This window comes from Lissotriton helveticus, chromosome 1_1 (genome assembly GCF_964261635.1).
Source record: "Lissotriton helveticus chromosome 1_1, aLisHel1.1, whole genome shotgun sequence".
Lineage (NCBI taxonomy): Eukaryota > Metazoa > Chordata > Amphibia > Caudata > Salamandridae > Lissotriton > Lissotriton helveticus.
In genome coordinates this window covers 1,575,151,853-1,575,179,735 of record NC_136057.1, presented here as the reverse complement: position 1 = coordinate 1,575,179,735, position 27,883 = coordinate 1,575,151,853, and the positions used below count along the sequence as shown (strand labels likewise).

The following is a 27,883-nucleotide window of genomic DNA, read 5'->3' as shown; positions in this document are numbered from 1 at the left end:
GTCACCAGGGATTTGTTTGGATTTGAAAAGGAAGTGACCCCTTGGGGAAGGGTCGCTTCCTAGTGGCCCTAATTTTTTTAAAGACTTTTCTGGGGGCAGATTGGCTGGTTTTTTTACCGTTTCTGGACCCGGGGGGGGGGGGGGGAATAGAAAAGCCCACTAGACTCCAGGGTTATTTTTTTTTATAGGGAGCGACCCCTTGGCCAAGGGTTGCTTCCTTGGGCCCATTTGTTTTCAGTATGTTCTGCCGTGTCTTTATTTGGCCTCTCTGCCCTCCGTAGGGTTGCTTCCAGGGGGCCCACATTTATTATGATTTATGGGACAGACACCCCATTTGTGACATACCCTGTGACATAGCCTGTTGTAATGTGTGTTGTTTGTGTTTCTTCTAATGTGTATTGTTTTTTTTTCTCTTTAGATTGTTGCAGTGTGCGGTTCTGTTACTGGTGGTTCTGTTGTTCTGCTGTTTCTGTAGTTGCATGTGTTTGGTAAGAGACATTTTTTTGTTCAATTGTAATGTAATTGTTTATTTTGCAAAGTGTGTAGTAATACGAGTATGTTTTGTTTCTGTTTGTTGTGATTGTAAAACATGTTTTGCATTTGTTTTTAATGTGTCCTTCTGTAGATGTAAGGTTTTTTTTCTTCTTTCTAGTGGGATATCGTTGCCTATTTGCTGTGTCTTTGCAGAGTAGGTGCTGGTGAGTGTAGTTGTGTCTTGTAAGTGAATTGTATATTTTTTCTAAATATAGTTTTTTGTGAAAAAGTCTTACATTTTTTATCTTACTTTGCGCAGTGTTGGGGTTGTTGAGTTGTTTGTGCAGACTCCTTTATTTGTAAGGATAATGGCTAGCTGCCGGATTACTGCTCAGCAAGTTGTTGGAATGCTTTTTGATTCTTCCTCTGACCATGGTCCAGAGTCTGACTCTGATTCTGAGCCAGAGGTGGGAGGTGAAGATTCAGGTAGTGAGTTTTCTCTACACATGGCTTCATCTGATGATGAAGACACTTTGAGTGCTGATGAAGCTACTTTTGGTGTGGATGATGTGCCTGTGGTTGGGGAGGACATTGCTGTGTTTACGGTTTGGCAGGACATTGTTGTGCCTGTGGTTGCGGAGGACATTGATGTGCCAATAGTGCGGCAAGAGACATCTGGGCTGCAGCCTGGGGCTGCTAGACTTCCAGTTGGTGTAGTGAGACAAGAGGCAGCTGGGCGGCAGCCTGCGGCTGCAAGACTTGACGATGAAAGTTCTGACCTCTGGGTTGCACCAGGCATGGTGCAGCCGGCATTGCCTGAATTTACTGGTGTTCCAGGGTGTAGGGTGAACACTGAAAACTTTTTGCCTATTGATTTTTTCAAGTTGTTTATGGATGATGTGTTTTTGGCAGAGATTGTAGAGCAGACTAATTTGTATGCTGACAATTTTTTGAGGGTGAACAGTGCCAGCCTTAAGCCCCACGCTAGAGCTACCCGGTGGACTCCCACAAATTTGGAGGAGATGAAAAAGTTTTTGGGTTTAACTTTTTTGATGGGCTTGCTTAGGAAACCATCAATGGCTTCATATTGGTCTACTAGTCCCTTGATGGCAACAGCTATATTTCCGGCAGTCATGAGTCGTGATAGGTATTTGCTTCTGCTGCGGATGATGCATTTTGTTGACAATAGTCTTGCTTTGCCACGAGATCACCCTGATTGTGACCGTCTTTTCAAGATTCGGCCTGTCATTGATCATTTGGTTGATCGATTTTCTGAGATCTTTTATCCTGGGAAAGAAATTGCAATGGATGAGTCTTTGCTGTTGTTCAAGGGCCGCTTGGTATTTCGGCAATATATTCCTAGTAAGAGGGCACGCTATGGAATCAAACTGTATATGCTGTATGACAGTGAGACTGGATATGTCTCTAATTTCAGGGTGTACACTGGTAAGGAATCCAGGATTAACCCCCCTGGTTGTCCGTCGACTTTTGGAGTGACTGAGAAAATTGTGTGGGAACTTGGTCGTGGATTGTTTAACAAAGGCCATCATTTGTATGTTGATAACTTCTACACTGGTGTGCGGTTGTTCAGGGAATTGGCCAAAGTGGACACTGTTGCTTGTGGCACAATCCGCTCAAACCGTAAAGGTTTCCCAAAAGAACTTGTTTGTCGAAAGCTTGCTCGGGGACAGTGCAGTGCATTGCGTTGTGAGGAGCTTCTAGCTGTGAAGTTTACAGACAGGAGAGATGTCTACATGTTGACTACAATACATGATGAAAGCACTGAACCGCGGACTGTTTGGGGTCAGGTTGCAGAAGTGCGCAAACCTGTGTGCATACTGGACTACAATAAGTACATGGGTGGTGTTGACAGAGTTGATCAGAGGTTGGAACCGTATACTGCTCTTCGTAAGGCTTACATTTGGTACAAGAAGTTGGCTATCCATCTTTTCCACTTGGCAACCTTTAATGCTTTTATTGTGTTCCAGAAATCTTGTCCCCAGTCAAAGATGACTTTTGTAAAGTTTCAGGAGTCTGTAATAGGCAGCCTTGTTTTAGTGGAACAGGCAAGTGTTCCTAGAGTTGGAGTGGTGGAGGATGTTGCCAGATTGAAAGATCGCCACTTTCCTGATCATATTCCTCCTACAACCTCAAAAGACTTTCCCAGTCGGAGATGTAGAGTCTGTTGGCGAAGAGGTTTGCGGAAGGAGGTTCGCATGTACTGCCCCGACTGCCCTTCAAACCCTGGGCTGCGTGTACCTGCTTGTTTTAGATTGTACCACACGCTAAAGAATTTTTGGGAGTATCAATGAGTGGTAAAGTGAACTGGTTGGTCTTTATTCTGTAAAACTTATTGTTCAGTTTCAAAGTTTGTATTTGTGTAGTCTTTGTAGATTTAGTTGTTGAGTTAGTAGATTTGTATCAATTTGCAATTTGTTTTTGTTTCTCTTTTATTTAAAAAAAAAACTAAAGTATGATGTTGGTTTGCGTGTAGTGTTCATTGTCTGACTGTGTGCATGGTTTGGCACTTGGCTGCCGGTGTCTGTGGACTGGTGCTTGTCTGGCGGTGTCTGCGGACAGGTGCTTGACTGGCGGTGTGCGTGGTCTGGTGTTTGGTTGGCGGTGTGCGTGCTCTTGCGCTTGCCTGGTGTTGTGTTTGGATTTGTCTTTGGCTGGTGGTGTTCGTGGAGTGGTGCTTGGCTGGCGGTGTGTGTGGAGTTGTGCTTGGCTGGTGGTGTGTGTTGAGTGGCGCTTGGCTGGTCGTGTGTGTGGAGTGGCGCTTGGCTGGTGGTGTGCGTGGAGTGGTACTTGGCTGTCTGTGCACGGAGTGTTGCTTGGCTGGTGTTCTGTTTGTGGAGTGGCGCTTGGCTGGTGGTGTGCATGGAGTGGTACTTGGCTGTCTGTGCACGGAGTGGTGCTTGGCTGGCGGTGTGTGTGGAGTGGTGCTTGGCTGGCGGTGTGTGTGGAGTGGTGCTTGGCTGGCGGTGTGTGTGGAGTGGTGCTTGGCTGGTGTTGTGTTTGTGGAGTGGCGCTTGGCTGGTGGTGTGCGTGGAGTGATGCTTGGCTGGTGGTGTGTGTGGAGTGATACTTGGCTGTCGGTGCGCGCTGAGTGGTGTTTGGCTGGCGGTGTGCATGGTCTGGTGCTTGGATGGTGGTGTGGGTGGACTGGCGCTCGGCAGGCGGTGTGTGAGTAGTTACTTTCTGTTGGTCACTACACACACTGCTAGTTGAGTGACACTCCACACAGTCCATCATTTTGTGTAGTTGCAATGTCAGAAATGTGGGCGTTTGAAAGTGATGGGCCCTTGAATGGAGCTGTTTGCTGGTGTGAGTGTTGAAATGTGATGGGTCCGCGGCTGGCGGTGTGAATGTTTTGTATGTGTCACGCGTACGAAAGGTGTATGAATGGCCTGTAAAGAGGTTGGTGCCTTGACGTGGCTTTACAGCTCACGAGCTGTGAGTCAGTGGTTCAGTTTATCATACTTTCAATTATACGCAGTGTATTTCATTTTTGATGAAATTACTTGCGTATCCAATTGTATGTACTGAATCATCACTCACCCTCGTGCCAAATCCAACCAGTATGTGTGTATGCTTGCGGATTAGATGGGTGTGCAGTAATAATTGTTTTTTTTCTCTTTCTGCAGTAGGGTGTAGCTTGTCCCTTATTGTGATTGTTGTTATGTGTTGCTTTTCCATTCAGATGGTGTCAATGGTCTGGTTTGTATCAGGTATGAAAGGTGCGTGAATGGCCTGTAAAACGGTTGGTGCCTTGTCGTGGCTTTACAGCTCACGAGTTGCGAGTCACTGGTTCGGTTTTTATGCATTTATTTATTGACAGAGCATTTCATTTTTTTGAAATATCTTGTTAATAAAATTTTATGTACTGAACCATCACTTGCCCTCGTGCCAAATCCAACCTGTATGTGTGTGTCTTTGAGGAATAGATAGCTGTACTTGAATGTTTGACTTTTGAGTAACTCTGTTAAGGTGTGGTATCCTTTTACTCGGGAGAACAAGGGGAACGCAGGGTGGTAGGACTTTTTTGCCGGCACGGCGATCCCACGCCAAAAAGTTTGGAAAAGTGCTATTTTTACCTAATTTTAAGGTTTGCAAGGAGTTCTGGGTAGGAAAACATTGGGGGACCCTCGCATGCCATACCTCCCTGGACTCTCCCGGGTGTCTAGTTTTCAGAACTGTTTGGGTTTGCTACTTTCCAAAGAATACCACCCAGCCCCGGGCCAAAAACTCAGGTGCCCCCCCCCCCAAAATCAAAGTTATATTGCTTCAGGGTATTTTAAATTCACCACCGTACGATTTGGACCTTTTCCTGTTGCAGCCACTATGGCTACCCATGCAAGTGAGGTACCATTTTTATCGGGAGACCTGGGGGAACGCTGGGTGGGAGGTAATTTGTGTGAACCCAGTGATGCCACGCTTTCCCAGACTACAACGTGTGAAAAAATTGATTTTTTTCTGCTAAAATTGAGGTTTGCAAGGGATTCTGGGTAAAGGAACGTTGGAGGATCCACGCAAGCCATACCTCCTTGGAAGCCCCCGGGTGTCTACTTTTCAGAAATGTGTGGGTTTGGTAGGTTTCCATAGATGGCTGTCTCGCACGGGGCCAGAAACCCAGGTAACCCCTCTTGCAAAAGCTGGTGAATTTAACAATGGTGAAAATGTCAAGTCCACAAGCTTTTGCAAGAGGGGTTACCTGGGTTTTTGGCCCCGTGCGAGACAGCCATCTAGGGAAACCTACCAAACTCACACATTTCTGAAAAGTAGACACCCGGGGGCTTCCAAGGAGGTATGGCTTGTGTGGATCCTCCAACGTTCCTTTACCCAGAATCCCTTGCAAACCTCATTTTTGTCTTTGAAAAAATCAGTTTTTTCACACGTTTTAGTGTGGGAAAGCGTGGCATCACTGGGCTCACACAAATTACCTCCCACCCAGCGTTCCCCAAGGTCTCCCGATACAAATGGTACCTCACTTGCGTGGGTAGGCATAGTGGCTGCTTTAGGAAAAGGCCCAATTCATACTGTGGAGACCAAAAAATTACCTTTAGCCAAATAATCTTATTTTTTGAGGGGGTCACCTGAGCTTTTGGCCCGGGGCTTGGCGGGCATCTTTGGAAACTACCAAACCCAAACAGTTCTGAGAACTAGACACCCGGGGGAGTCCAGGGAGGTATGGCATGCGTGGGTCCCCCAATGTTTTCCTACCCAGAAACCCCTGCAAACCTTAAATGTTGGTCAAAAAACCCACTTGTCCGTACTTTTTTGGGTGGGATCTTGCTGCCGGCACAAATGTCCTACCACCCAGCGTTTCCCTTGTTCTCCCGAGTAAAATGATACCTCACTTGTGTGGGTGGGCCAAAGGCATGTGACTCAGGCTGGGGGGCTTAATTTGTAAAACTTAAATATGACTAAAAACTACTTTTTTCAAAATTCATTTTTGGCGTGTTCTGCTTTGGGGCACCCACACAAGTGAGGTATCCATTTACTCGGGAGAACAAGGGGAACGCAGGGTGGTAGGAAATTTTTGCCGGCACGGCGATCCCACGCCAAAAAGTTTGGAAAAGTGCTATTTTTACCTAATTTAACCGCATGCCATACCTCCCTGGACTCTCCCGGGTGTCTAGTTTTCAGAACTGTTTGGGTTTGCTACTTTCCAAAGAATACCACCCAGCCCCGGGCCAAAAACTCAGGTGCCCCCCCCCCAAAATCAAAGTTATATTGCTTCAGGGTATTTTAAATTCACCACCGTACGATTTGGACCTTTTCCTGTTGCAGCCACTATGGCTACCCACGCAAGTGAGGTACCATTTTTTTCAGGAGACCTGGGGGCACGCTGGGTGGGTGGAATTTTGTGGATCCACGCAGATTCCAGAACTTTCCACCACAGAAATGTGAGGAAAATGTGTTTTTTTTGTCAAATTTTTATGTTTGCAAGGGATTCTGGGTAACCAAACCTGGGGGTAGGCAGACGAGTCACCCCATCCTGAATTCCCCTGGGTGTCTAGTTTTCGAAATTGTATAGGTTTGCTAGGTTTCCCTAGGTGATGGGAGAGCTACGGCGCAAAAACAAAAGGTAGTCTTTTTGTCCAAAATGTGCTAAATTTTACTGGGAAATTGAGGTGCGACCATGCTGCCTTTTGCGCTGTTTCATGTCGCAGCCACTATGCCTACCCACGCAAGTGAGGTACCATTTTTTTCGGGAGACCTGGGGGCACGCTGGGTAGGTGGAAATTTGTTGATCCACGCAGATTCCAGAACTTTCCACCACAGAAATGTGAGGAAAATTTGTTTTTTTTGTCAAATTTTTATGTTTGCAAGGGATTCTGGGTAACAAAACCTGGGGGTAGGCAGACGAGTCACCCCATCCTGAATTCCCCTGGGTGTCCAGTTTTCAAAAATGTATAGGTTTGCTAGGTTTCCCTAGGTGCTGGCAGAGCTACGGCGCAAAAAGAAAAGGTAGTCTTTTTGTCCAAAACGTGCTAAATTTCACTGGGAAATTGAGGTGCGACCATGCTGCGTTTTGCGCTGTTTCATGTCGCAGCCACTATGCCTACCCACGCAAGTGAGGTACCATTATTTTTGGGAGACCTGGGGGCACGCTGGGTGGGTGGAAATTTGTTGATCCACAGAGATTCCAGAACTTTCCACCACAGAAATGTGAGGAAAATGTGTTTTTTTTGTCGAATTTTTATGTTTGCAAGGGATTCTGGGTAACAAAACCTGGGGGTAGGCAGACGAGTCACCCCATCCTGAATTCCCTGGGTGTCTAGTTTTCAAAAATGTATAGGTTTGCTAGGTTTCCCTAGGTGCTGGCAGAGCTACGGCGCAAAAAGAAAAGGTAGTCTTTTTGTCCAAAACGTGCTAAATTTCACTGGGAAATTGAGGTGCGACCATGCTGCATTTTGCACTGTTTCATGTCGCAGCCACTATGCCTACCCACGCAAGTGAGGTACCATTTTTTTCGGGAGACCTGGGGGCACGCTGGGTGGGTGGAAATTTGTTGATCCACACAGATTCCAGAACTTTCCACCATAGAAATGTGAGGAAAATGTGTTTTTTTGTCAAATTTTTATGTTTGCAAGGGATTCTGGGTAACAAAACCTGGGGGTAGGCAGACGAGTCACCCCATCCTGAATTCCCCTGGGTGTCTAGTTTTCAAAAATGTATAGGTTTGCTAGGTTTCCCTAGGTGCTGGCAGAGCTACAGCGCAAAAACAAAAGGTAGTCTTTTTGTCCAAAACGTGCTAAATTTCACTGGGAAACTGAGGTGCGACCATGCTGCGTTTTGCGCTGTTTCATGTCGCAGCCACTATGCCTACCCACGCAAGTGAGGTACCATTTTTTTCGGGAGACCTGGGGGCACGCTGGGTGGGTGGAAATTTGTTGATCCACGCAGATTCCAGAACTTTCCACCACAGAAATGTGAGGAAAATGTGTTTTTTTGTCAAATTGTTAGGTTTGCAAGGGATTCTGGGTAACAAAACCTGGGGGTAGGCAGACGAGTCACCCCATCCTGAATTCCCCTGGGTGTCTAGTTTTCAAAAATGTATAGGTTTGCTAGGTTTCCCTAGGTGCTGGCAGAGCTACGGCGCAAAAACAAAAGGTAGTCTTTTTGTCCAAAACGTGCTAAATTTCACTAGGAAATTGAGGTGCGACCATGTTGCGTTTTGCGTTGTTTCGTGTCGCAGCCACTATGCCTACCCACGCAAGTGAGGTACCGTTTTTATCGGGAGACCTGGGGGAACGATGGGTGGGTAGAAATTTGTTGATCCACGCAGATTCCAGAACTTTCCACCACAGAAATGTGAGGAAAATGTGTTTTGTTTGTCAAATTCTTAGCTTTGCAAGGGATTCTGGGTAACACAACCTGGTGATAGGCAGTCGAGTCCCCCCATCCTGAATTCCCCTGGGTGTCTAGTTTTCAAAAATATATAGGTTTGCTAGGTTTCCCTAGGTGCCGGCTGAGCTAGGGCTCAAAAACAAAAGGTAGTCTCTTTGTTCAAAGAGCGCAAGATTTCACTGGGAAATTGAGGTGCGACCACGTTGCATTTTGTGCCGTTTCCTGTCGTAGGCACAAGGCCGACCCACACAAGTGAGGTACCGTTTTTATCGGGAGACTTGGGGGAACGCTGGGTGGGTGGAAATTTGTTGATCCACGCAGATTCCAGAACTTTCCACCACAGAAATGTGAGGAAAATGTGTTTTTTTGTCAAAATCTTAGCTTTGCAAGGGGTTCTGGGTAACAAAACCTGGTGGTAGGCAGTCGAGTCACCCCATTCTGAATTCCCCTGGGTGTCTACTTTTCAAAAATGTATAGGTTTGCTAGGTTTCCCTAGGTGCCGGCAGAGCTAGGGTGCAAAAACTACAGGTAGGCACTTTGCCAAAAAAGGGTCAATTTGTAACTGCAAAATTTAGGTGTGACCACGTTGCATTTTGCGCCGTTTCCTGTCGCAGGCACAAGGCCGACCCACACAAGTGAGGTACCGTTTTTATCGGGACACTTGGGGTAATTCAGATTTGTAAATCAACTGTTATTACCAATTGAGCTTTCATGCATTTCTCCCTTTCAATGAAAGACATTGTGTGAAAAAAAATCTTTATGAAAAATGACCAATAATTCTCATGCTAGTATGAGTATTCCCAATTTTGAAAATGTGCAATTATATACTGTTTCTGAACTCTATAATTTGTACCCAATTCAGAAATACATAGGTGTCTTTCATACAGATTATTCCAGGTATACATTTTCCAAGACAAAGTGCTCTATACCCAGTAAATGAAAAAATACCATTGCAAGTTGCTGCTCAGTTTTTGGATCTGGGTTCGTCGGGTTCTTAGTGAAACTACAAGTCCTATATATCCCCACAACCAGGAAGGTCTAACGGATGTAACGGTATATTGCTTTCCAAGAGCTGTCAAAATTAGAAAAAGTTATAGGTGAAAACGTTAAGACAAAAGGCTGTTTTTTTCAACAAATTTTCAATTATTCCAATACCTAACTGTTAGTTTCTATAACGAAACCTTCATGGATTTAGACAAATGACCCCTTTCTGAATTCAGAATATTGTCTACTTTTTGAAAATGTAAAGCTTTCCAGGATCCATTATTGCTTTCAAACTCATTTCTACCATTAACTGGAAGGAGGTGGAAAGCTCTAAAAATAGCAAAAATAGGCTATGTCCCAGAAAAATGCCAAAACTGAGTGAAAAATTTCGGTTCTCTGACAAAAGACAGTCATTCCCTAAAAGCTGAGAAAATTGAGATTTCAGCCCCACAAACCCTTTTTTGATATTATTTTCAGGGAAAAACCCAGAGGCTTTCATTTGCAGCCCGTTTTTCCCATTTTTCTGAAAAAAACAAAAAAATCACTATATTTTGGTTAATTTCTGGGACCCCTCCAAGGGAATCCACAAACCATGGCGCCTTTAGAATCCACATGATGTTGGAAGAAAAGGACGCAAATTTGGCGTGGATACCTTATGTGGTCAAAAAGTTACAAGGGCCTAAGCGCGCACTACTCCAAAACGCCAAAAAAAGCCTTAGCACAGGAGGGGAAAAGGCCTAGCAGCAAAGGGGTTAAAGTCCATACCTGAATACAGCATGTCTTGAAGAGACAGCGCAAGCGCTGTCTAGGCGAGACTTAAAAAAGACCCATACACCATTGGATTTAACTCTCATGGTGTGGAGATCATTCATTTTTTTATTTTTCAAAAATATACGCCGCTTTGGGAATTTGTGTTTGAAAAATAAAAAACTTGGCAAAAAGTTTGACAGCTGTCTGTCATGTTTGACGGAGCCATTCATCAAACATTTCCTATATTGACAGGAACCACCTTGAGGATTCCTCTCAATGTATACAGCTGTGGGCTTAAACTTGCCAAGCAGAGTAAAGGCAGGGTGGCTGGCATAAAGCCCTGTGCTACCCTATATGTACTTAATCCCCCAAACCCTAAATCAGACCATTAGATAGGAAACAAGAGAGTGCTAAACATCATTGAGAGGAACAAACTCATGACCGTGTAAGGAAGTTAGGGAATTTTACTTTGGATAACCCAAGGCCAGGATGAGCTTGAGGTTCCTTAGAGCTGATGAAATGTGTTATCATTGCCGTTGTAAAAATGGAGCAATGAAGTACTAATCCTGTTCCAAAGAGGAATACAGTTCTATAGGCTTAGCGCAGAGCTTGAAAAGATTTGTTTACATTAATTGTCTGTTCTGCCCTCCTTGATTTCCAGTCTCTGGCAAGGTTCTGTCTCACTTTTCAACTGTGTCCAACCCATTGTTATAGCTTCCTATCTTTCTCTTTTCATACCTTCATCGGTCCCTGATACTTGTCATACCAAACCTCCTACTCACTGTATCCAGTTCTCCAAGCTCTAAGTTACTGAATCCATCCTGTTTCGCAGGCAGAGTTTGTGCCCCTCTGCACAGCATTGGTTTTCTATTTTTTTTATTGTTTTCTTGGATGCAAACCTTTCGTGATTTGAGCACAATGGTTTGCCTAGGAGTGCCAGGTTCAAAACTAAAGTTTCAGAATAAGTATCAAAATTAAGATGCAACAATTACTTAACACAAACTATCAAGGTAACTAACGTGTTATCATGGTAGTGTGTTGTGTGGAATAGTAGTGCACTGTTTAATACTTTCCACTGGTTTATTTTGTTGCAGGCCTTTGAGTGTGAAATGTTTTGAGCATGTGCAGTTCCTCCATCAGAAGCCAATACATCACAATGCCATCTTTCTACAGAGAGGCATGATGGTTGGATAGAAACTATAGCTATCCTCTTCTGGATAACCACATGCAAATATTCAAATGTATGTTTAATTTGACCTTTTTTCAGACATGGGTGTATCCCAAAGATAGAGGCCTTATTTATGAGGCCCTTACGCCGCTGTTGCGTCACTTTTTGTGACGCTGCGGTGGTGTAAAAAATGTGCCACACTGTGCCATGTTTACAAAGTGACACATCTAGGCAGATGCGTCACATTGTAAACCCCTGCACTACATTATACCTGTGCCAGGTATAATGTATGCAGGGTGGGCGTCCTAACACAGGAAAGCCACGTAGAAGTGACACAGTGAAATCTATGAGATTTCACTGCGCCACATCTAGGGTGTCACTACGTCAAATCCTTATGCCTGCTTGAAGCACACCCCAGCAATGCTTCACTTTTACGCCTACGGATACATCAGGAATACTGACGTATCTGTAAATCCTTGTGACCTGGAGCGCCGGACGGTTAATACGGTGCATCCATGGTGTTGCAAGGAGGGGGCACTGAAAAGTGTTCCATCGCTGTTTCACGCAGCGATGCAACACTTTTCTTTTTATTTAACAAACTTTATTAATGTTCACAGTTGCAGTACAGGTAGAGAATTTTAACAAATGTTGTTTTCATCCTAACACAACCATACACATATGTAGTATGATAACCATGCTCAAGGAGAAACATAACATTACGTATCCATGTAATACAAATGTGGTCCCACCTTTACAGGTATTCAGTTGAGCAGTCGTCTTTTAAACGGATAATTTCTTCTTGTTGTGTAGTAATGACCTTATTACCTTGGTAAACAAATTGGCAGTAACATACTATTTATGTACTCCCTACCCCTGCTGATAGGCCGGTGTATAGCATAGGTTGTAAATAGTGAGTCTGTGACACCCCTGTCATTTATAAAGTCAGTGTATGTGAGTAATGTTTTATCGCCAAATAAGTCCCCTATTGTTGTCACTACTGCCTGCATCCATGGATCCAATCTTCCGGTGGTAAGTGTACCTGAAATAGTTGGAATGCCTAGGAAGGGAATATTTGACACATATGCCGGGAGAGTATTTGTGTATTTCAATGCTTGTTTCCAGTAGGTAATGGCAGTCCTAAGAAGAGTTCCAGCTGTGTAAGGTAATGTGCCGCTCGGAGAGAGCAGTCTGTGTAATGTACTTTGAGCTAGCATTCGCCCCGAATATGCTATTTCCTGTAAGTTACGACCAGCTATCCAGAATGAGAGCCATTGTAGCTGAGAAGCTAAGCAATATGCATAGAAATCAGGGGCTCCCATTCCCCCGGCGTCAGACGGGAGTAGTAGCTTTGCCAGACTCAGGCCCCTTCAGCCTGAACCCCAGATTAAGGAGATCAGGAGTGTGTTTAGGGTTGTGAATATAGTTCTTGGGATAACCACTGGGAGATTAACAAAGTAATACAAAAGTCATAGGAGCATGACCATTTTGGAAATTGCCAACCGTCCCAATGCAACACTTTTCATAAATGAGGCCCACAATGTTCAATACAAAACTGCCAAGAAAGTTATTGTTATAACTATATTGTTTCACGATGAAAAACTGTATCTCAATGTTAAGCAGTCATCACATTGGTTTCATGATGTAATGGATTTAATAATTGATTTATCAATTGTTAATTGAATGAAATGTGACAAAGTAGTATATACAAATGACATAACATATGAGGATACACACATAAATGAATAACAGATTTATCCCTGGATAAAAAACAGTTGAATGCGTATGATTTTTTGAATAACTTGTTTTGAATTGATTTATAGAGTCCAGCTGGACTACACATGCACAGTGTGTAGCGTGCTCTGCCAGTTTTGGTAGTTTTCACATTCTACTGTTACACTGCACTTGATAGATAGCAAGTGCTACGCTGCGGCACCATTGTTTTATATAACTTCAATTTTTGAGTTAAACCGATAAGCTAGATTAGCAGGCGTGCGCTCCCAACCCCCTTCATATTTCAATACAAAACTGCACCATTCATTCCACCACCTTCCATTCTTTGAACAAATGTATTCCAATACATTCTTAGCACACTAAATTCCCAGGTCATATTATGATCTGCACTATTACAGCACCTTGGACCACAATCTGTGCAAGAATATATATTCTACCAACGTAAACCTATCATTGTACGATTGCTTTTTAACTTTAAGACAGAAGTTCCGACATACTGCCTCAGTTGTGCGCATCATTATTGTTTTAAGGCTCCTCTTCACTTCCCCATGTGCTCTACCACACTAATGCACTGATGCCAACAAACGATAACTTACTGTCACTCACTCTGTTCCTCGACATCCCCACACTCGACAGGGATCTCAACTTAACTGAGCACCTTTTTGAGACTATACTTTCCCAGTGGCTGGAGAAACATAGGAAAACCATTGTCTCAGTTTTGACCGCTAAATCTCCTCTTTCTCCATATTTTCCTACAGTCACCTCTGCAACTTCCCCATCCACTCATATTCTCCTGATACTATTCTCATCCCCTTCCCCATAATCCTGTCTTTTTGTTTTGAAACAGCCATATTGGTTCAAATACTAAACCAACATGTCAATCAAGAGGGTATTAAGGTTCTCAATGTTAGCGGTGCAAAAATATCAAACTAGTTATATGAAGCCGAAGTGTGTTGATTTTCAATTTCTCTCACTATGCTCTTCCCTCCAATTATATCTGTTTGATTATGATGCATTTTATTTTGCGATTCACTTTGATAATTATGGTTTGTGAGGGATAGCCAATGACAGTTGATTTTGCTCATGATTAAAGCGTCTTGACTAAGGTCACAGTTGAAGAGTCAGGAGAAAAACTCAGTCACTCATTCCCACTTTCATAATCTTGTCCCAAATTAAGCACTACAATTGACGGTTTGGTACGAGAGTGAGCAGCCAACTGGGAATCAGTAGAAGTATGTGGAGCTCCGCCATTGGCCTAAAAAGCTACATAGTCTGCTTCGGGAACAAACGATCACTGACTTGGACCAATTATGGAGGAAAGAGAATTCTATGTGAAAGCCACATTGCCATCATTACTGACTAACAGCTTCCAAGAAATCCAGCTAATAATAAGTGATCTTATCAACTCCCTGCCCGTTTACTGGATTTCTCTACTTAGAGAAGAGTGACAGGGACAGGGACAGTGACAGTCCTCCCAAGGCACCATCAAGGTCAGTCATTCTAGACAATCAATCAATCAATCATATCATTTGTAAACCGCACTACTCACCCATGAGGGTCTCAAGGTGCTGGGGTGGGGAATGCTTCTACTGCTCGAAAAGCCAGGTCTTAAGGAGTTTTCTGAAGGTCAGCAGGTCTTGGGTCTGCCCTAGGTGGATGGGGAGGGTGTTCCAGGTCTTGGCTGCAAGGTTGGAGAACGATCTGCCACCGGAGGTCGCTGTTCAGAAGCGGGGGACTTTGGCAAGTGTGGGATCGGCAGAGCGGAGCTGGCGGGTGGGGGTGTAGAAGCTGAGTCGTCTGTTGAGGTATGTTGGTCCGGTGTTGTGGAGTGCCTTGTGTGCGTGGGTGAGGAGCTTGAAGGTTATGCTCTTGTTGACCAGGAGCCAGTGCAGGTCTCTCAGGTGGGGTGTGATGTGGCTGCGGCGAGGGAATGCCGAGGATCAGGCGTGCAGAGGCATTCTGGATGAGTTGGAGCCGTCTCAGGAGTTTGGCCGAGGCTCCTGCGTAGAGGGCATTTCCAGAGTCCAACCTGCTGCTGACAAGGGCCTGGGTGACCGTTCTTCTCGTTTCAGTGGGGATCCACTTGTAGATCATGTGGAGCATGCGGAGGGTGTTGAAGGAGGAGACGGTGTTGATCTGTTTAGCCATGGAGAGGGTGGAGTCGAGGATGACCCCTAGGTTGCGTGCGTGGTCGGCCACCAGGAGTCGTCCCAGGCTGAAGGGGTGGATCCGAGGATGAGGACCTCCATCTTCTCCGAGTTCAGCTTCAGTCAGCTGTTCCTCATCCATTTGTTCTCTGCACTCCATAAGGAACACTTAAAGAAAAGCGATGCACTGCACCAGGGATAGAATAGGGTTATGATTAAGGCTTCTTGTTTTCCACTTTTACTGATTTTTACAGATAAACACAGACAGAAACCCATTTATTTTCCTGTCAGTATTTATTTTTAAACATGGATAAAAACGGATATATATTTTTTTTTTTGTGATTCTAAATGCTGTCACTCAGGGCTGGCAAGCAAATGGCTGTTCAGATTGACAGGCAAGGGGGTTAGAAAATTAAAGGAATTTTAGTAAAAAAAGGCTTAAACAGTAGTAGATATGAACCAGGTTGATATTAATTATGTGTAGGTTTTCATGTAAGTGCATTGATTTATCATCTGTGGGTTTACATATAATTAAAACCTCATTTATCGGTTAAATAAATGAGGACATATACTAGTTTCAGCTTAATTTTTCCACAAAACCCAAAATAAATATGGATAAATACAGATAAAATTTGCCCCCCAAAAATATGGATACATACAGATGGAAAAGTCAAAAAAATAAATACCATAAAACCAGAAGCCCTAGTTATAATCTGTACAAAAACATTTGGCTCAAACCTGCTTCCTCCTCTTCTGTTGCAAATTCTGGAAGTTTCCGTATGAGCCTCGAGGGTTCTTGATAGTCTGGGCCAAGTGGGAATATTCTGTCATAGGTGGAGTTGGACTCCTGTTCACTGGGTGAAGAGGAGCGGTTGTGGTTGTGGTTGAACATGCTGGACTCACTTGGTAGCGAGAGGCTGACAGTCAATTCATCATCTAGCATACGTCGAGAAGCCTGAAAGACAGGAGACAGGAAGTGCATATCAGAGGAGTGTTGGCATATCCGCCATGGTGTTAGCTGCCCCTCCATTTGCAGGGGGGGGGTCGCCATTTCCTTTCTTTTCCCTAATATTGTTTTCTATGCTCACCTTGATGGTCCACGTCAATGTGCCAAATACATAGAGAAAACACATGATCAGGACCAGTAAAAAGAAAATGGAAAAAAGGTGCATCTGTCCCCTGGTATAGAAATGGACAAGTGTGTAAAGCCTAATGTGCTTGGCAAAGAATGTTGCGCAGCTTCTATTTAAAGACTGACAGATCTAGAGAACTACAAAAATAATCTTAGAGCTAGAGCGTGATGCTGAACACATGGAGCTGAAAGACAGGGAGATGAAAAAACCTGGACAAACCTAAACCCCAGTCGGAAAAAGTGGGAAAAAACAGAAAATGCATTAAAAGTTGTGCAAGAGGGCAAACATGGTAAAACAGGAGAGACACAAGGAAGATGGAATTTTAAATGTGTAGTGGAATTATGGGAGATATGTAGGGAAAAAAGAAAATAGAGATAGGGCCCATCAAAAGTAATGAACAATCATGAATGTGGAAGACAGTCTGAGTCAAAGGTTCTGTAAAATGTACCTGGCACTTATGTTGAGCAGTGTGGAAAGTAAAAGTAAGAAAAATATTACATTGTAAATTGAAGAAGCTGGAGTAATAAAAGCAATTGGAGTGAGCAGAATATGTGGATAAGTTGTGAAGTAGAGGGGGCAAGAATGAAGCTAACCTCCCACTTTGAAGTCTTAATGTCACCAACCGTTACGAAAGTAGATATGAATAGTTGTTCTGAGCAGAAGTGAATGATTTTGATCACGTTCTGCATACAAATGGGAGGTGAAGTCAAAAGATGAGGGCATTGATGCCATTATAAAAAAATGAGACCCTTGGACAGACATAAAGAAAAAGTGCAGTCACAATAAGGAAAATATTTTCTTTTCCAAGGAAGCGAGTATGACTTATTAGAAAAGAGTGTACGTAATAGGTGAAGCAACAATGTAGAAGACAGGATCCGCTACACTAGTAAATGCAGATGAATGATCAACAATAGCTCCTAATAAAGCAATAAATAAACCATCATGGAGGATGAGAACAGCTTAGACAAATGGGATCAAAAATGTACGTTCATGAAGGAGCGCAGCGCAGCCTCTGTATTGATTTTGGGTGAAGTGTTATTTTTAAAACTACTTTTTATTGATTTTCATATAATAATTTGGGAAATGACAACATGCCATTTTAACGGGACAAAAATCTAGGGGGCTAAAGTATCAGGTAAACAAAAAGAGATGTTCAAGACAATTGAAGACAAAAGCCTCAGACGTGTCCACAAGTAAGTGACAGTGTTTGGGTTAGAGCAAGCATTAGTGTGATATTTAGGTTAAGACATACAAACAAGGTAATGATGTGTGTCAGCTCAATGTACACATTAGACTAAGGGAGAGTGTTAGCTTGAGGGTTAAGATTAAGGTACACAGTAGGAACTGTATTCAGTTATGAGCAAGGCACAAAAGGGTTACAGTTGAGATAGCTTAGGCCCTAAAGTTTACGGTTAGGATAAAGGTAATCTGAAAGGAAAAAGAGAGGTTTAGGATTATGCATAAACATGGGGAGGCTATGGGACTATGGAATAATGGGAAAAAGGAAATTCAAGATAAAAGTCAAATTTCCCGAAATTATGGTCTGGGATTTTTAGAAAAATAAATTTAGGGACATAATCCAGAAATGTTCAACCTCAGACTAATTTCCAAGTGATTATTACCCCCGAATAAATCACATGAGCCAGATGACTGCCCCATGTAAATTACAACAGTGAAGAGGACCTATTGTACTGTTGTTTTACTGCTTTACTGTCAAATAGCGCTAAAATAAGGGTCAAACTGACAATGTCTATATGAATCAGTCCAATGAAGTTGGAAGGAAGGTGCGGTGGGTGTGGGCAGCCCCAAGTGTCCTCACTCAGGGTGTGGGGGGGGTGACAAAATGGCAAAAATTTGTTTTAAACACACAATGTTGCCATTTTGTCAAGCTGGGGGTGACAAGAAATGTTCTGCACCCGGTACCACCTGACCTTGCTACGCCACTGAATCAGTCCAAGTCTCATCACCTTCCAACATAATCATGCAATCTACACCAGCCTCTGTGAATATTGCATATTTTCTTACCATCAATGTCCAGAAATAGTCTCCCTGAACCATCAAAAAATGTCTATGGTGACTACACAATTCGGCTTAGATTCTCTTTTAAGTTCATGCAAATATTTCTGTGTACTTGGAGGTTGTAATAATCATCCCTATCACTTTTACTTAATTTGCCTATGCCTATCAATTTCCTAAAACCTTTCCATCTAAAAGCACATTTTTAAGATGGTTGTGCACATAGAAAAACATAGGGGCTTCTCGGTCATTTTTTTGTATCTGACATACAATAGCGGCCCCATACAACAGTGGAAAAAAGAAGGTGTCCCTCTGTCCACTCTATGCTATATTTGACATAGAGACCGAGAGTGCTTGAAATTTTCACAGAACAATGCGGACTGTACACGTCACAGAAATGAGCTATATAGTGTCTGTGTTGTGTCATCAAGATGTCTAGGAGAACAAATGTTTGCAATAGATAAGCCGATATAGGTGCGGATGAAACACACAATATAAATCTTTCCTAACTCTTGTGCATAAGTACTCACTCTTTTCACAGTATCACCATCAGATTACACAGAGCATTTACAAACCTATCATCGTGATCTGTGCACCGATTAGCATGATCTCTATAATCTATGTAGCTGCTCCCTGACATATGAAATTAGGATGAAAACTAAATCTAATTGATGAATTGCTTCAATAAATTAGCACTAGAATGCGTCTGAGTCAGGGGATTCTGTTGCAAGAAGCCCTCCTGCATTCAGTTATGTCTTGGATACAACATATTCTACTCTTTAATTATATCCTTCCAAAACATTAGTCTATTTTGTGGTTTCCCGTTTGTTTTAATTGTTTTGCCCTCCCGCCATGTGTTTCACTCGTATTATATTATTTATGTTATAAATATGTATTTTTAGCTTGCTATAATGAACAGCTGAACTTGGTACGTAGCCATTATTAATAGTCACTTATGATGGACAGTTAAATAAATATCGGTGTTATCTCTGGATGATTTCTCTCAGATGATATATCCGCATCTTCCACAGATGCCATTATTTTCTCTCAGTTGCCATGCAAAGTAGCAGCTTCCCCTATATTGCAGAAGTGCTTCAATACATTTAATTATCTTCTGAGTTAACTCGCTGTCTTGTAAGTTTAACTTGTCAGCTACTAGCGCACGCTGGATGTATCTCAGACAGATGAAAACTACTGACTCAAATTCTGCTACATTGATTAATACCAATGTATTAACCTACCACAACGTCAACCAGGAATGTACATAATATAAGCAGGGATTACATGAGCATCACTACGTTAACCAGACATTCATATCACATAGTTAGCACGTGCCTTACTCTACGTTTTAACCGACCATCTGCCCAGAGCCAGAACTTAACTTTGCTTCTTATCCTAACACTTTCTCTATTTCTAACCCCAATCCCTACCTTATTGTTCATTGAAAGAAATTCTGGACTTTTTTGGCAGCCAATTCAGAGACAGGAAGAGATGGGAGATATGAGTGGCTTGCATCAAGGTTAATATGTTCCCTTGAAGGTTGTCTAGTTCAATAGAGTGGTAATAGTGATGTTGTACAGTGGAATCCTTTCCTACTGGTATCTTCGAGTCCTTCTCTGCCCTTTCACTTCAAATGTAGGTTACGCTTGCACCCTTTTGTAAAACAGTCAGTCACAAAGTTGCTCATACACTCACCTATTTACACAGTCACTCAATTGTTCACTCACTGTCTTCATATTAATGCTTCTAACTTACCTATATTTGACAATTATCACCCCTTGTCCACATGCCGTGCCAACCCCAAAGTTGCTAAAGTCTAAGGCCACTAGGAAGAGGAGGAGATACTGTTGAGAGGAGGTGACCAAAAGCAGCCCGAAAAGTCGATGTGCCTCGTCCATGGTGGAGGTCTCCTTGGCACAAGCCCCAAGGCTCTGTGATAGTCTGGTCGAAGATGTCCAGCTCTCTGCCTTGCAGACCTAAATGTGTGTAATTTAAGTTCCACTTTAAGTATGGGGTGTTTTTAAAGAGGTATAGCTTAACTCCAGACCTTTATATTTACTTGGGGGTTGAGTCCAGACCTTTATATTTACTTGGGGGTTGAGTTGTGGAGCAGAGGTAAGAGGGGAAACAGCGTTTACAATGTTGTCATTACATCGCAGGACTATTAAATCGAGGTTGCTACAACGGCCGGGTTGTTAGTAAGCGATGCATTTACATCGCAAGTCATTACAACAACTTGCTGTAGGGGGCACTGAGGTATTGGAAATGAATTCCAACACCTTCCCTACTGTTGGGGAAACTGGAGTAGGAATAGTAAATAATACTATTCCTAAGTCCAGCAACCCCCTACAGCAAGTCGTTCTTATGACTTGCGATGTAAATGCACCGCGTACTAAAAGCACGTGATGTAATACATCGCATTGTGATGTACTGTATTCGAACTCGATCAGGTGCATGGAAACAGAGTTGTGGTTTGCTCGCCCATTTGGCAAGAGTCCTCAATTTATTTCTTGACAGGTACTTCCAGTTCTTGAAGTATAGGTGGGAGGGTGTAGAAGGAGTATGTTTCATAAAAACAGACTTGCATTAGAAATGTCACCACACGGTAATTTAAACACATTGACTAGCACCATCATTGATGCATTAAATGACACCCATGCTTTCTCCCATGGCTGAACTTGTCGATATGATAACACAAGGCCACATGGCATCCTTACATGGAATATTGACGGTCAGCTAGATCGAGTCAAGAGGGGCGCAGTGTTGAAAACAGCTAAATGTTTCACTGCAGATATACTCATTCTTTAGCAGAACATTTTGGTGGGTAACACATGTCCCTTCCTTCCTCGGAAGGGATTTTCACTGGTGTTCCTTGCAGGCTTCTCCGGGAGATCCAGGGATGGTTATGCTGATCAAAATCATGTGTCTTTATAAACCACATGAATCTGGCTTGATAATTTAGGAAGACTGTTGCAGTGACACAGAACCACAATCTCTGATTAGTTTCTATGCTCCACCCCATTGTCAGCAGATTTTCTTCAGATCATTGGTGCTTTAATAACAGTTTCATCCTGGACCTTGGATATTGGGAGGTGATTTAAATGTGGTAGGAGATTGGTCGACTAACAGATTGAAATGAATATCCAGGAGAAACTGCAGCCAACGCCCCATAGTTAGATTAATTGCTGCTTTGGGACTGTCAGACTTGGAGGGCCCTGCACTATACAGAACAATGGTTTAGGTTCTACTTCAGGGAACATAGGGTATTCTCTCATCTGGATTACTTCCTCATACCCAACTGTGAGGTCCACCAAATGTGTGTGGGGGCACACATTATGAGGGGACTTTCAAACTATTCCCTGGTAGATATGTGGTTGAGACTGAGACAGGGATAGGTCAAACCCATCTGGCAGCTTAGTACATGGTGGTTGTCAGACTCACAGTACCAATAACATATACTGAACAGCATAGCTCATTACTTTGATAAAAACAAAGGCTCAGTTGAATCACCCAGGACAATCTGGGAAGCATTCAAGGCAACTTTAAGAGGTCACGTTGTTAGTTGATCGCTATTCAGTGTTAAATGTATAAATGGGGTGCCAAAGTGAGTAGAAGTCTTCACTGGTTATGCAGCAACACTTCCAAATGCGAACCTCTTGCCTGTCTCTTTGACGAGGGCAGGACTGAAGTGAGTGGAACCAGGATAGCCTGTTGTTTTGAATCTTACTATGCCGTCTTGTACTTCCGAGCTCTGTGTCAAATCTCTTCCAAGTTTGGCTGGGTACCTGCCAGTTAAGACCACTGTTGCCCCTAGGTTTTGCTCTTGCTTTATAGCCTCTGGCTACATGGTTGCAGATCGACACATTGGTTCGAGGGTTTGAGTGGGCCCCAGGAGTATTGGACTGAGTAGTGTTGTATGCCTACGACATACTGATTTTCTTAGATGATCATCAATTGTCAGGACCCCTGGCACTTCAGATTCCTCAGATTTTTGGAAAATTCTCAGAGTATGCAATCAATAAATCAAAATGTTTCATATACCTCATTGGATGCCCTCCTACCTCACTGGAATGGGTTGCAAAGGATGTGGGTGAGAAAAATCTGGTCACAGTTGAATTGTTTAACCAGAGACCTGGGGTTTTGTTAGGCGCTCCCTCTGTGCACCCTGGGATGCTCCTCTATTTACAAAATGGTAGTACTATTGTGCCTGCTCTATCAATGACAAAACTACCCAAATATTAGTCCGAGCTCCTTCTTTACCAGAATTGATGCATCCTTGCAGAACTTCCTCTGGAATCACCGTCCTCCTAGAGTTGTTCTTTCGAAATATTGTAAATCTACTTTTGAAGGAGGTTTAGTGACCTCCAACAACACTTGATACCATAGGGGTTCTCATATGGTGGTTCACCAAGTATGGGGACCCCGTCATTGTTTCTGAGAAATCTGCAATGCAGTGGGTGCAGATTACGCACCTACTTAATTGTGGGTCAAACTCTCTCTTCTGCCAGCCAGAGGAGTGGTGTTTTGCATCTGAAATGAGGCTTCCATCCAAAGATGTAGGATGAGCACGAGTTTTGACAAAGGAGACACCTCTATGGTCGGGGTGCAGGTTGCGGCGGGCGCCTGAGCTGAAGGGATTTAGGCAATGCGATTCTATTGCTATCTTGAATTTGGGAGTCGGACACTGTCCTGAGTCATACTAAGATACTTGTAGATTCAGCATGCGTCCATGCCTCATATTACGGGCCTGGATGAGCTCCCTGACTGTAGTCCAATTGAGGCCAAAGGATTAGCTGGGGAACTGATGGATCATAGCATATCAAAAGTTTATCATTCCCTAGTGGTGAATTCGTCTGACTCATTTGGTATGCTGGAAGCCCCCTGACAACAGATGATTGGAGAGATGGATGGGCCTCCCCATGGGAGGCTGCGATTGAATTACAGTTCAGAGGCATACAATTGAAGTATTTACACAGGGTCTACTTCACATGTTACAAATGTAACAGGCTCTGGAAGATGGAAATGGTGTCTATTCCGAGCTGTCTGAGATGCTTCTGCCAGAGGAAAGACCTCATATATATCGTTTGGACTTGTGAAAAATGTTCCCCCTTCTGGGAAGGGGTACTTCTATGCCTGAGGGGGTGATGGCTTGGAGGCTTCCCAGAGAGCACAATTTCACTTTTTTGCACATTACAATTGACATAGACAGTGACAGATGTAAATTGGTACTGCTGTGGTTGGGTCTTGTAGTGGCCAAAAGAGGTATCGCCAGAGCCCCCATCATTAAAGGGGTGGAAGAAGCACCTGGACCACTATATTAGTTCAGAAAGACCTGTTTATGGGGCTAGAGGAAGCCCACACAAACATTACAAAATAAGGTCTTATGAGTGCTAATATAGAGGTATTCTCCTCGAGCCGTGTGTCCGGCAACACCAGCAGAGACGTTTTAAGACATGGGCAAATTGGGCTCTGGCCAGAGCCCCAGCCTTTCTGGGGCGCCCCTGATAGAGCCAGCTCTGTTCTGCATAGAGTGTTGCCATCATGACCATGAATACTTATTAAACTGGTTGTTTCAAATATAATTTTCCTTAAATGTATTTTGCATGTGGGTGATGTATGAGAGTCGATTACAGACATTTTGCTGAGAAATGTTGTGTTTATATTTCTTGCAACATCCATAAAGAGGTTTCTTTTAGCTCCAAACACATCACATTTGAGAAATGAGAGGATAGCACATAGAGATTATCTGCAGTAATATTAGTGAGCTGCTGCTGTGTTACAATATTTGAAAACACGTCACTATCCATGAATATTAGATGTAAACACATATATAATGTGTACCAGTGTGCCTGTGCACTGTCTGTGACCTGGACAAAGAAGGATTAAAGAGCTAAAATTGGATCATAAATTCAAAGCTGTTCTTATCAGGGGCCCCCAAAATACGTTTAGCCCAGGACACCCACTATCCTTAATATGTCCCTGAATACCAGATGATAGTGATATTCTTACCTTTGGAATTTTGAAGGATCCTACATTGGCCTACCAGAGGGCTTTGAAATATACTTGAAGTATTTAATGGGGATTTTTGATGTTGAACATGTTGATCATCGGTTGGGCATGTTATGTGCATTCAATGACGCACTACCTTATTGTAGTTGTTTTGTGTATTGTTGTAAGCTTTATCTTGGTTCCTTCCTCTTCTTTCTGCCCTCCCCCATGCCTCTCTCCCACTTGGTACGAACCGTGCTGTCACCTGAAGGCAGCAATAGAATGTGGAGGTTTTGTGACAAACCCGCCAAGCTGGGAGCACCTATGATTAATAGAACTGAATAAAGGTTCTTGAACTTTACCACGAGTGGAACTTTATTACTACATGTATGCTATGTTAAAACTCAATACCAATTATTATTACAAAAAAGTCTAAGACCAAAGAATATGCTTAATGTCCAAAGATCAACATTCTGTTGTCAAGGCACACACAAAAATGAAAGTTGTGCATGCATTGCCTAATAAGTAGAAGGTTCCTATCTCCCATATCTTACAATTTGTGGTTCAGGAAATGATAGCCACAGTGGACCACAGGTTAGAGCAGTAATCAGCAACATAAAACCTATCCCTTGAATTCATATTCTGTATCCATCCTCTGCCTCAAAAGCCTTCATGTCATCAGCATAACAGATCCCAGCCACGGCACGTGTCAAAGTTTCTTTAGAGTGTGACTTTTACAAAAACTCTGGAGGCATAGACCTATCAAGTGACTGGTTGACTCTTAGCATGCACCATGTCAACTATGAAGGTGACCACCACAATGGCTGGCCTTGATAATTCGAAAAGTGGTCCAACATGTATCAAGACAGCTTAGCCCGTCAGAGACACTCTCTGAGAATGCCTACATAAGTGCATTAGGCTTTACATGTTGTTGTTAACTCCCAAGTCAGACTCCATTTTTAAAGTGTTAAGTTAGCCTGTCTGACATTAGTCCACAGTCTGCATGTCATTATTGTTCACTAAACTTGTGTGGCCATTTTCAAACCTAAATACTGATTCGTTATTACATCGACAAACACAAGTCTGACACAAACCCTTCAATATCTACATCTCAAGGTTTAAAAGTAGATATGTAAGGTAAACATGAAGTCGGAGTTGTCATATTTTCACCTTGCTAGCTTAGACCGGTTACATCTTGGACTTTAAGAAAACTCCAGTAGATTTTACAATTCAGGCTAAAATGCAGTGGTCAATATCCTATATAAACCACAGGAATTGAAGATTAAGCTTGAGAGGTATTCATACCAGGTTATCACAAGAGGTGCCACCAGTCTGCTGGGACATCCAATCTTATGCCCAGAGTCGATCCAGTGATGAGAGGATCTGAGCCAGCTTCCTTCTGAAGGCACACTCTCTTCCCGGGCGAAATCTGATAACACAGCTGATCAGCTGTAAACATGTATGCAGTGCACATGGCCCCAAGAAACTCTAGAGTCAAGTTAGCTATTCCTTGCTCTCATAGTGTAGCACATAGAAGTAGCAGTAGGGTGGTAGACAGTTAGGAACATTTTAAAACATGTTAAAACTGTTAGTTGTATTCTCGCTACCAGCAACATGTACATGTGCCTTTTAATTATATTCTGTGTGGTTATTATTTGTGTACTAAGCAACAATAAACACTTCAAAATATATAGTGTCTTTCTTAGGGCTATGCTTGAGTGTGCTATTCTAAGAACGAAATTGGGTTTTAATTACCACTGTGTCCCTGAACCCTTTATGGGACTGTTAGTAACCCAGAAAACACAAACAGGGTTCTTTGCAAGAATGTTCAGTGGGTTGTGTGGGGCTGCACTTAGATTGGACTTCCTTACTCAGTGAATGTGCACTAAACTAAGTGCTTACACCTGTGGGTTAGGCACCTAACCCCTGCAGACTTGAGGCCTCGAACACAGGATTTAGAAGTGGAATCAACATGGAAAGGGGTTAAGCATAAAGTTGTAATGCATGGAATTTCCCAAGCAAGTGAGCAGCTATAGCTGACAAGTGTGCCCAAAGAAAAGTGAAGACTAGTCCTACCTCCTTGTGAGAATGAAGATATTGCACTATCTATAATGTAGTTGCAGTGAGTGGATTTACTGAGGAACATGTGGAAACCTGGATGAGACGTTTAAGCATTTTTTGTGAACGGTTGCAAACAGATATTTATCCGGTACACCCCACTTTGGAAGAATTAATTGAGAATTTTGGTATTCAGTTCCCATTTGTGTGTGCTTTGAGTGTGCCTGCTGAGAAGGTCTGTGAAGTTGTTTGTCTGTACTTGGTAGGTGTTCTTCATAGATTTGGATGTGGTGTTTGAGTGCCCAGTGCCACATCCTTAATGCATTTTGTGAGAGAAGTAGATAGGAGGTCTCTCCCTGATTCTGAATGTAATACATGGCTGTCATGTTGTTTGGATTTATTAGAACAATCTTCCTTTGTGAGTCTGTTTGGAAAGTTGTCAGGTATAGCGACGTGCTTTTAGATGTAAAACATTGATGTGTAGTTGTTCAGCACCATTGCCCTTAACTGAGAAATGGGATAGATGTACTCTCACAAACCCATAAGGAAGACGTTTGTCTTGAATGTGCTGTGAGGCTGAGGATTTGCAATACTGTTATAGTGTGTCTGTTCCACCATTGCAACTTGTGCTTGACCTAAGGCAACTCAACAACTGATCTTCCTAATCATCAATCAATTGGTGCAATTGTGCAGTTTTCTGCAGTTGTGTTTTAAAACTGTTTTACATGTAGGCAAATTCTTGAATGTTCTATCATTTTCGGACAATGCTTCAACATTGTTATTTTTTTACAGCCAAAGTGACAACTTGATGCTGAGAAGCCCACTGCATTATAGCATTGTAGGTTAATGTTTCATCCTCCGGAGAAGATTTAACAGGGCACTCTTCCAGAGGCTGTTCATTAGCAGATTGTATTTTTTTTTTTTGTAAAATGTGTTTTTATTCAAAGTTTTTCAGAAGAAAGGGAAAGGGAAGGGGGAAAGAAAAGGGATAAAGAAGAAACATACAGGCGACAATTCCGCAACAAATCCCTCACAGGGGAAGCTGTAATATGTACTGGAGAATAAAAGTGTTAAGTGTCTAAAAGAGGTGGCAGCCCAGCCACAAGATCCAGCAGAAAGTATAGTGCCAGCTCGAAAGTTCCCAGGCCAAGGCCCAAATGTAGTCCGAGGGCAGTAGGAGAGGGGTGCAAAACAATACAGAAGCCCTGCATCCCCAGAAGCTAAACAGTGTCGCAACAATTAACAAGAACCCGTCACCAACTGGTTCCCCCCCCACCCCCCACCCTCCCTTGTGGTGACGACACAGACACTCTCGCACCGTAAAAAGCTGCAGAGGCATGTAATCTGGTCATATTTGAAACAGGTGAAGTGCACGGAGCGTGGGTGGGCATACCGCAGATGGCAGCCCAGATGACAAGAAACGGACCAGTGGCCCCCAACGGAATAAAACGTTTTTAAAATTGCCCAGGAAGATGTCCGCCATTCTCTCCATACTCAGTAGCCCCCACAGTCTCGCATGCCACAACGACATAGCCGGGGCATGTGGTTTCTTCCATGCCGCCGCCAACGTAAGCTTA

The 27,883-nt window shown here is 43.1% G+C and overlaps 1 protein-coding gene across 3 annotated transcripts in view; it reads right to left on the bottom strand.

Annotated features, from left to right (window-relative positions):
- Nucleotides 1-27,883, bottom strand: part of DDR2 (discoidin domain receptor tyrosine kinase 2) — a 795,992-nt gene that overhangs the window by 270,853 nt on the left and 497,256 nt on the right. For all 3 annotated transcript variants that reach the window (XM_078687193.1, XM_078687208.1, XM_078687202.1), the window contains one exon: nucleotides 15,850-16,066. In XM_078687193.1, coding sequence (XP_078543319.1) covers nucleotides 15,850-16,066 — 217 coding nt within the window. The remainder of the gene's footprint in view (nucleotides 1-15,849; nucleotides 16,067-27,883) is intronic.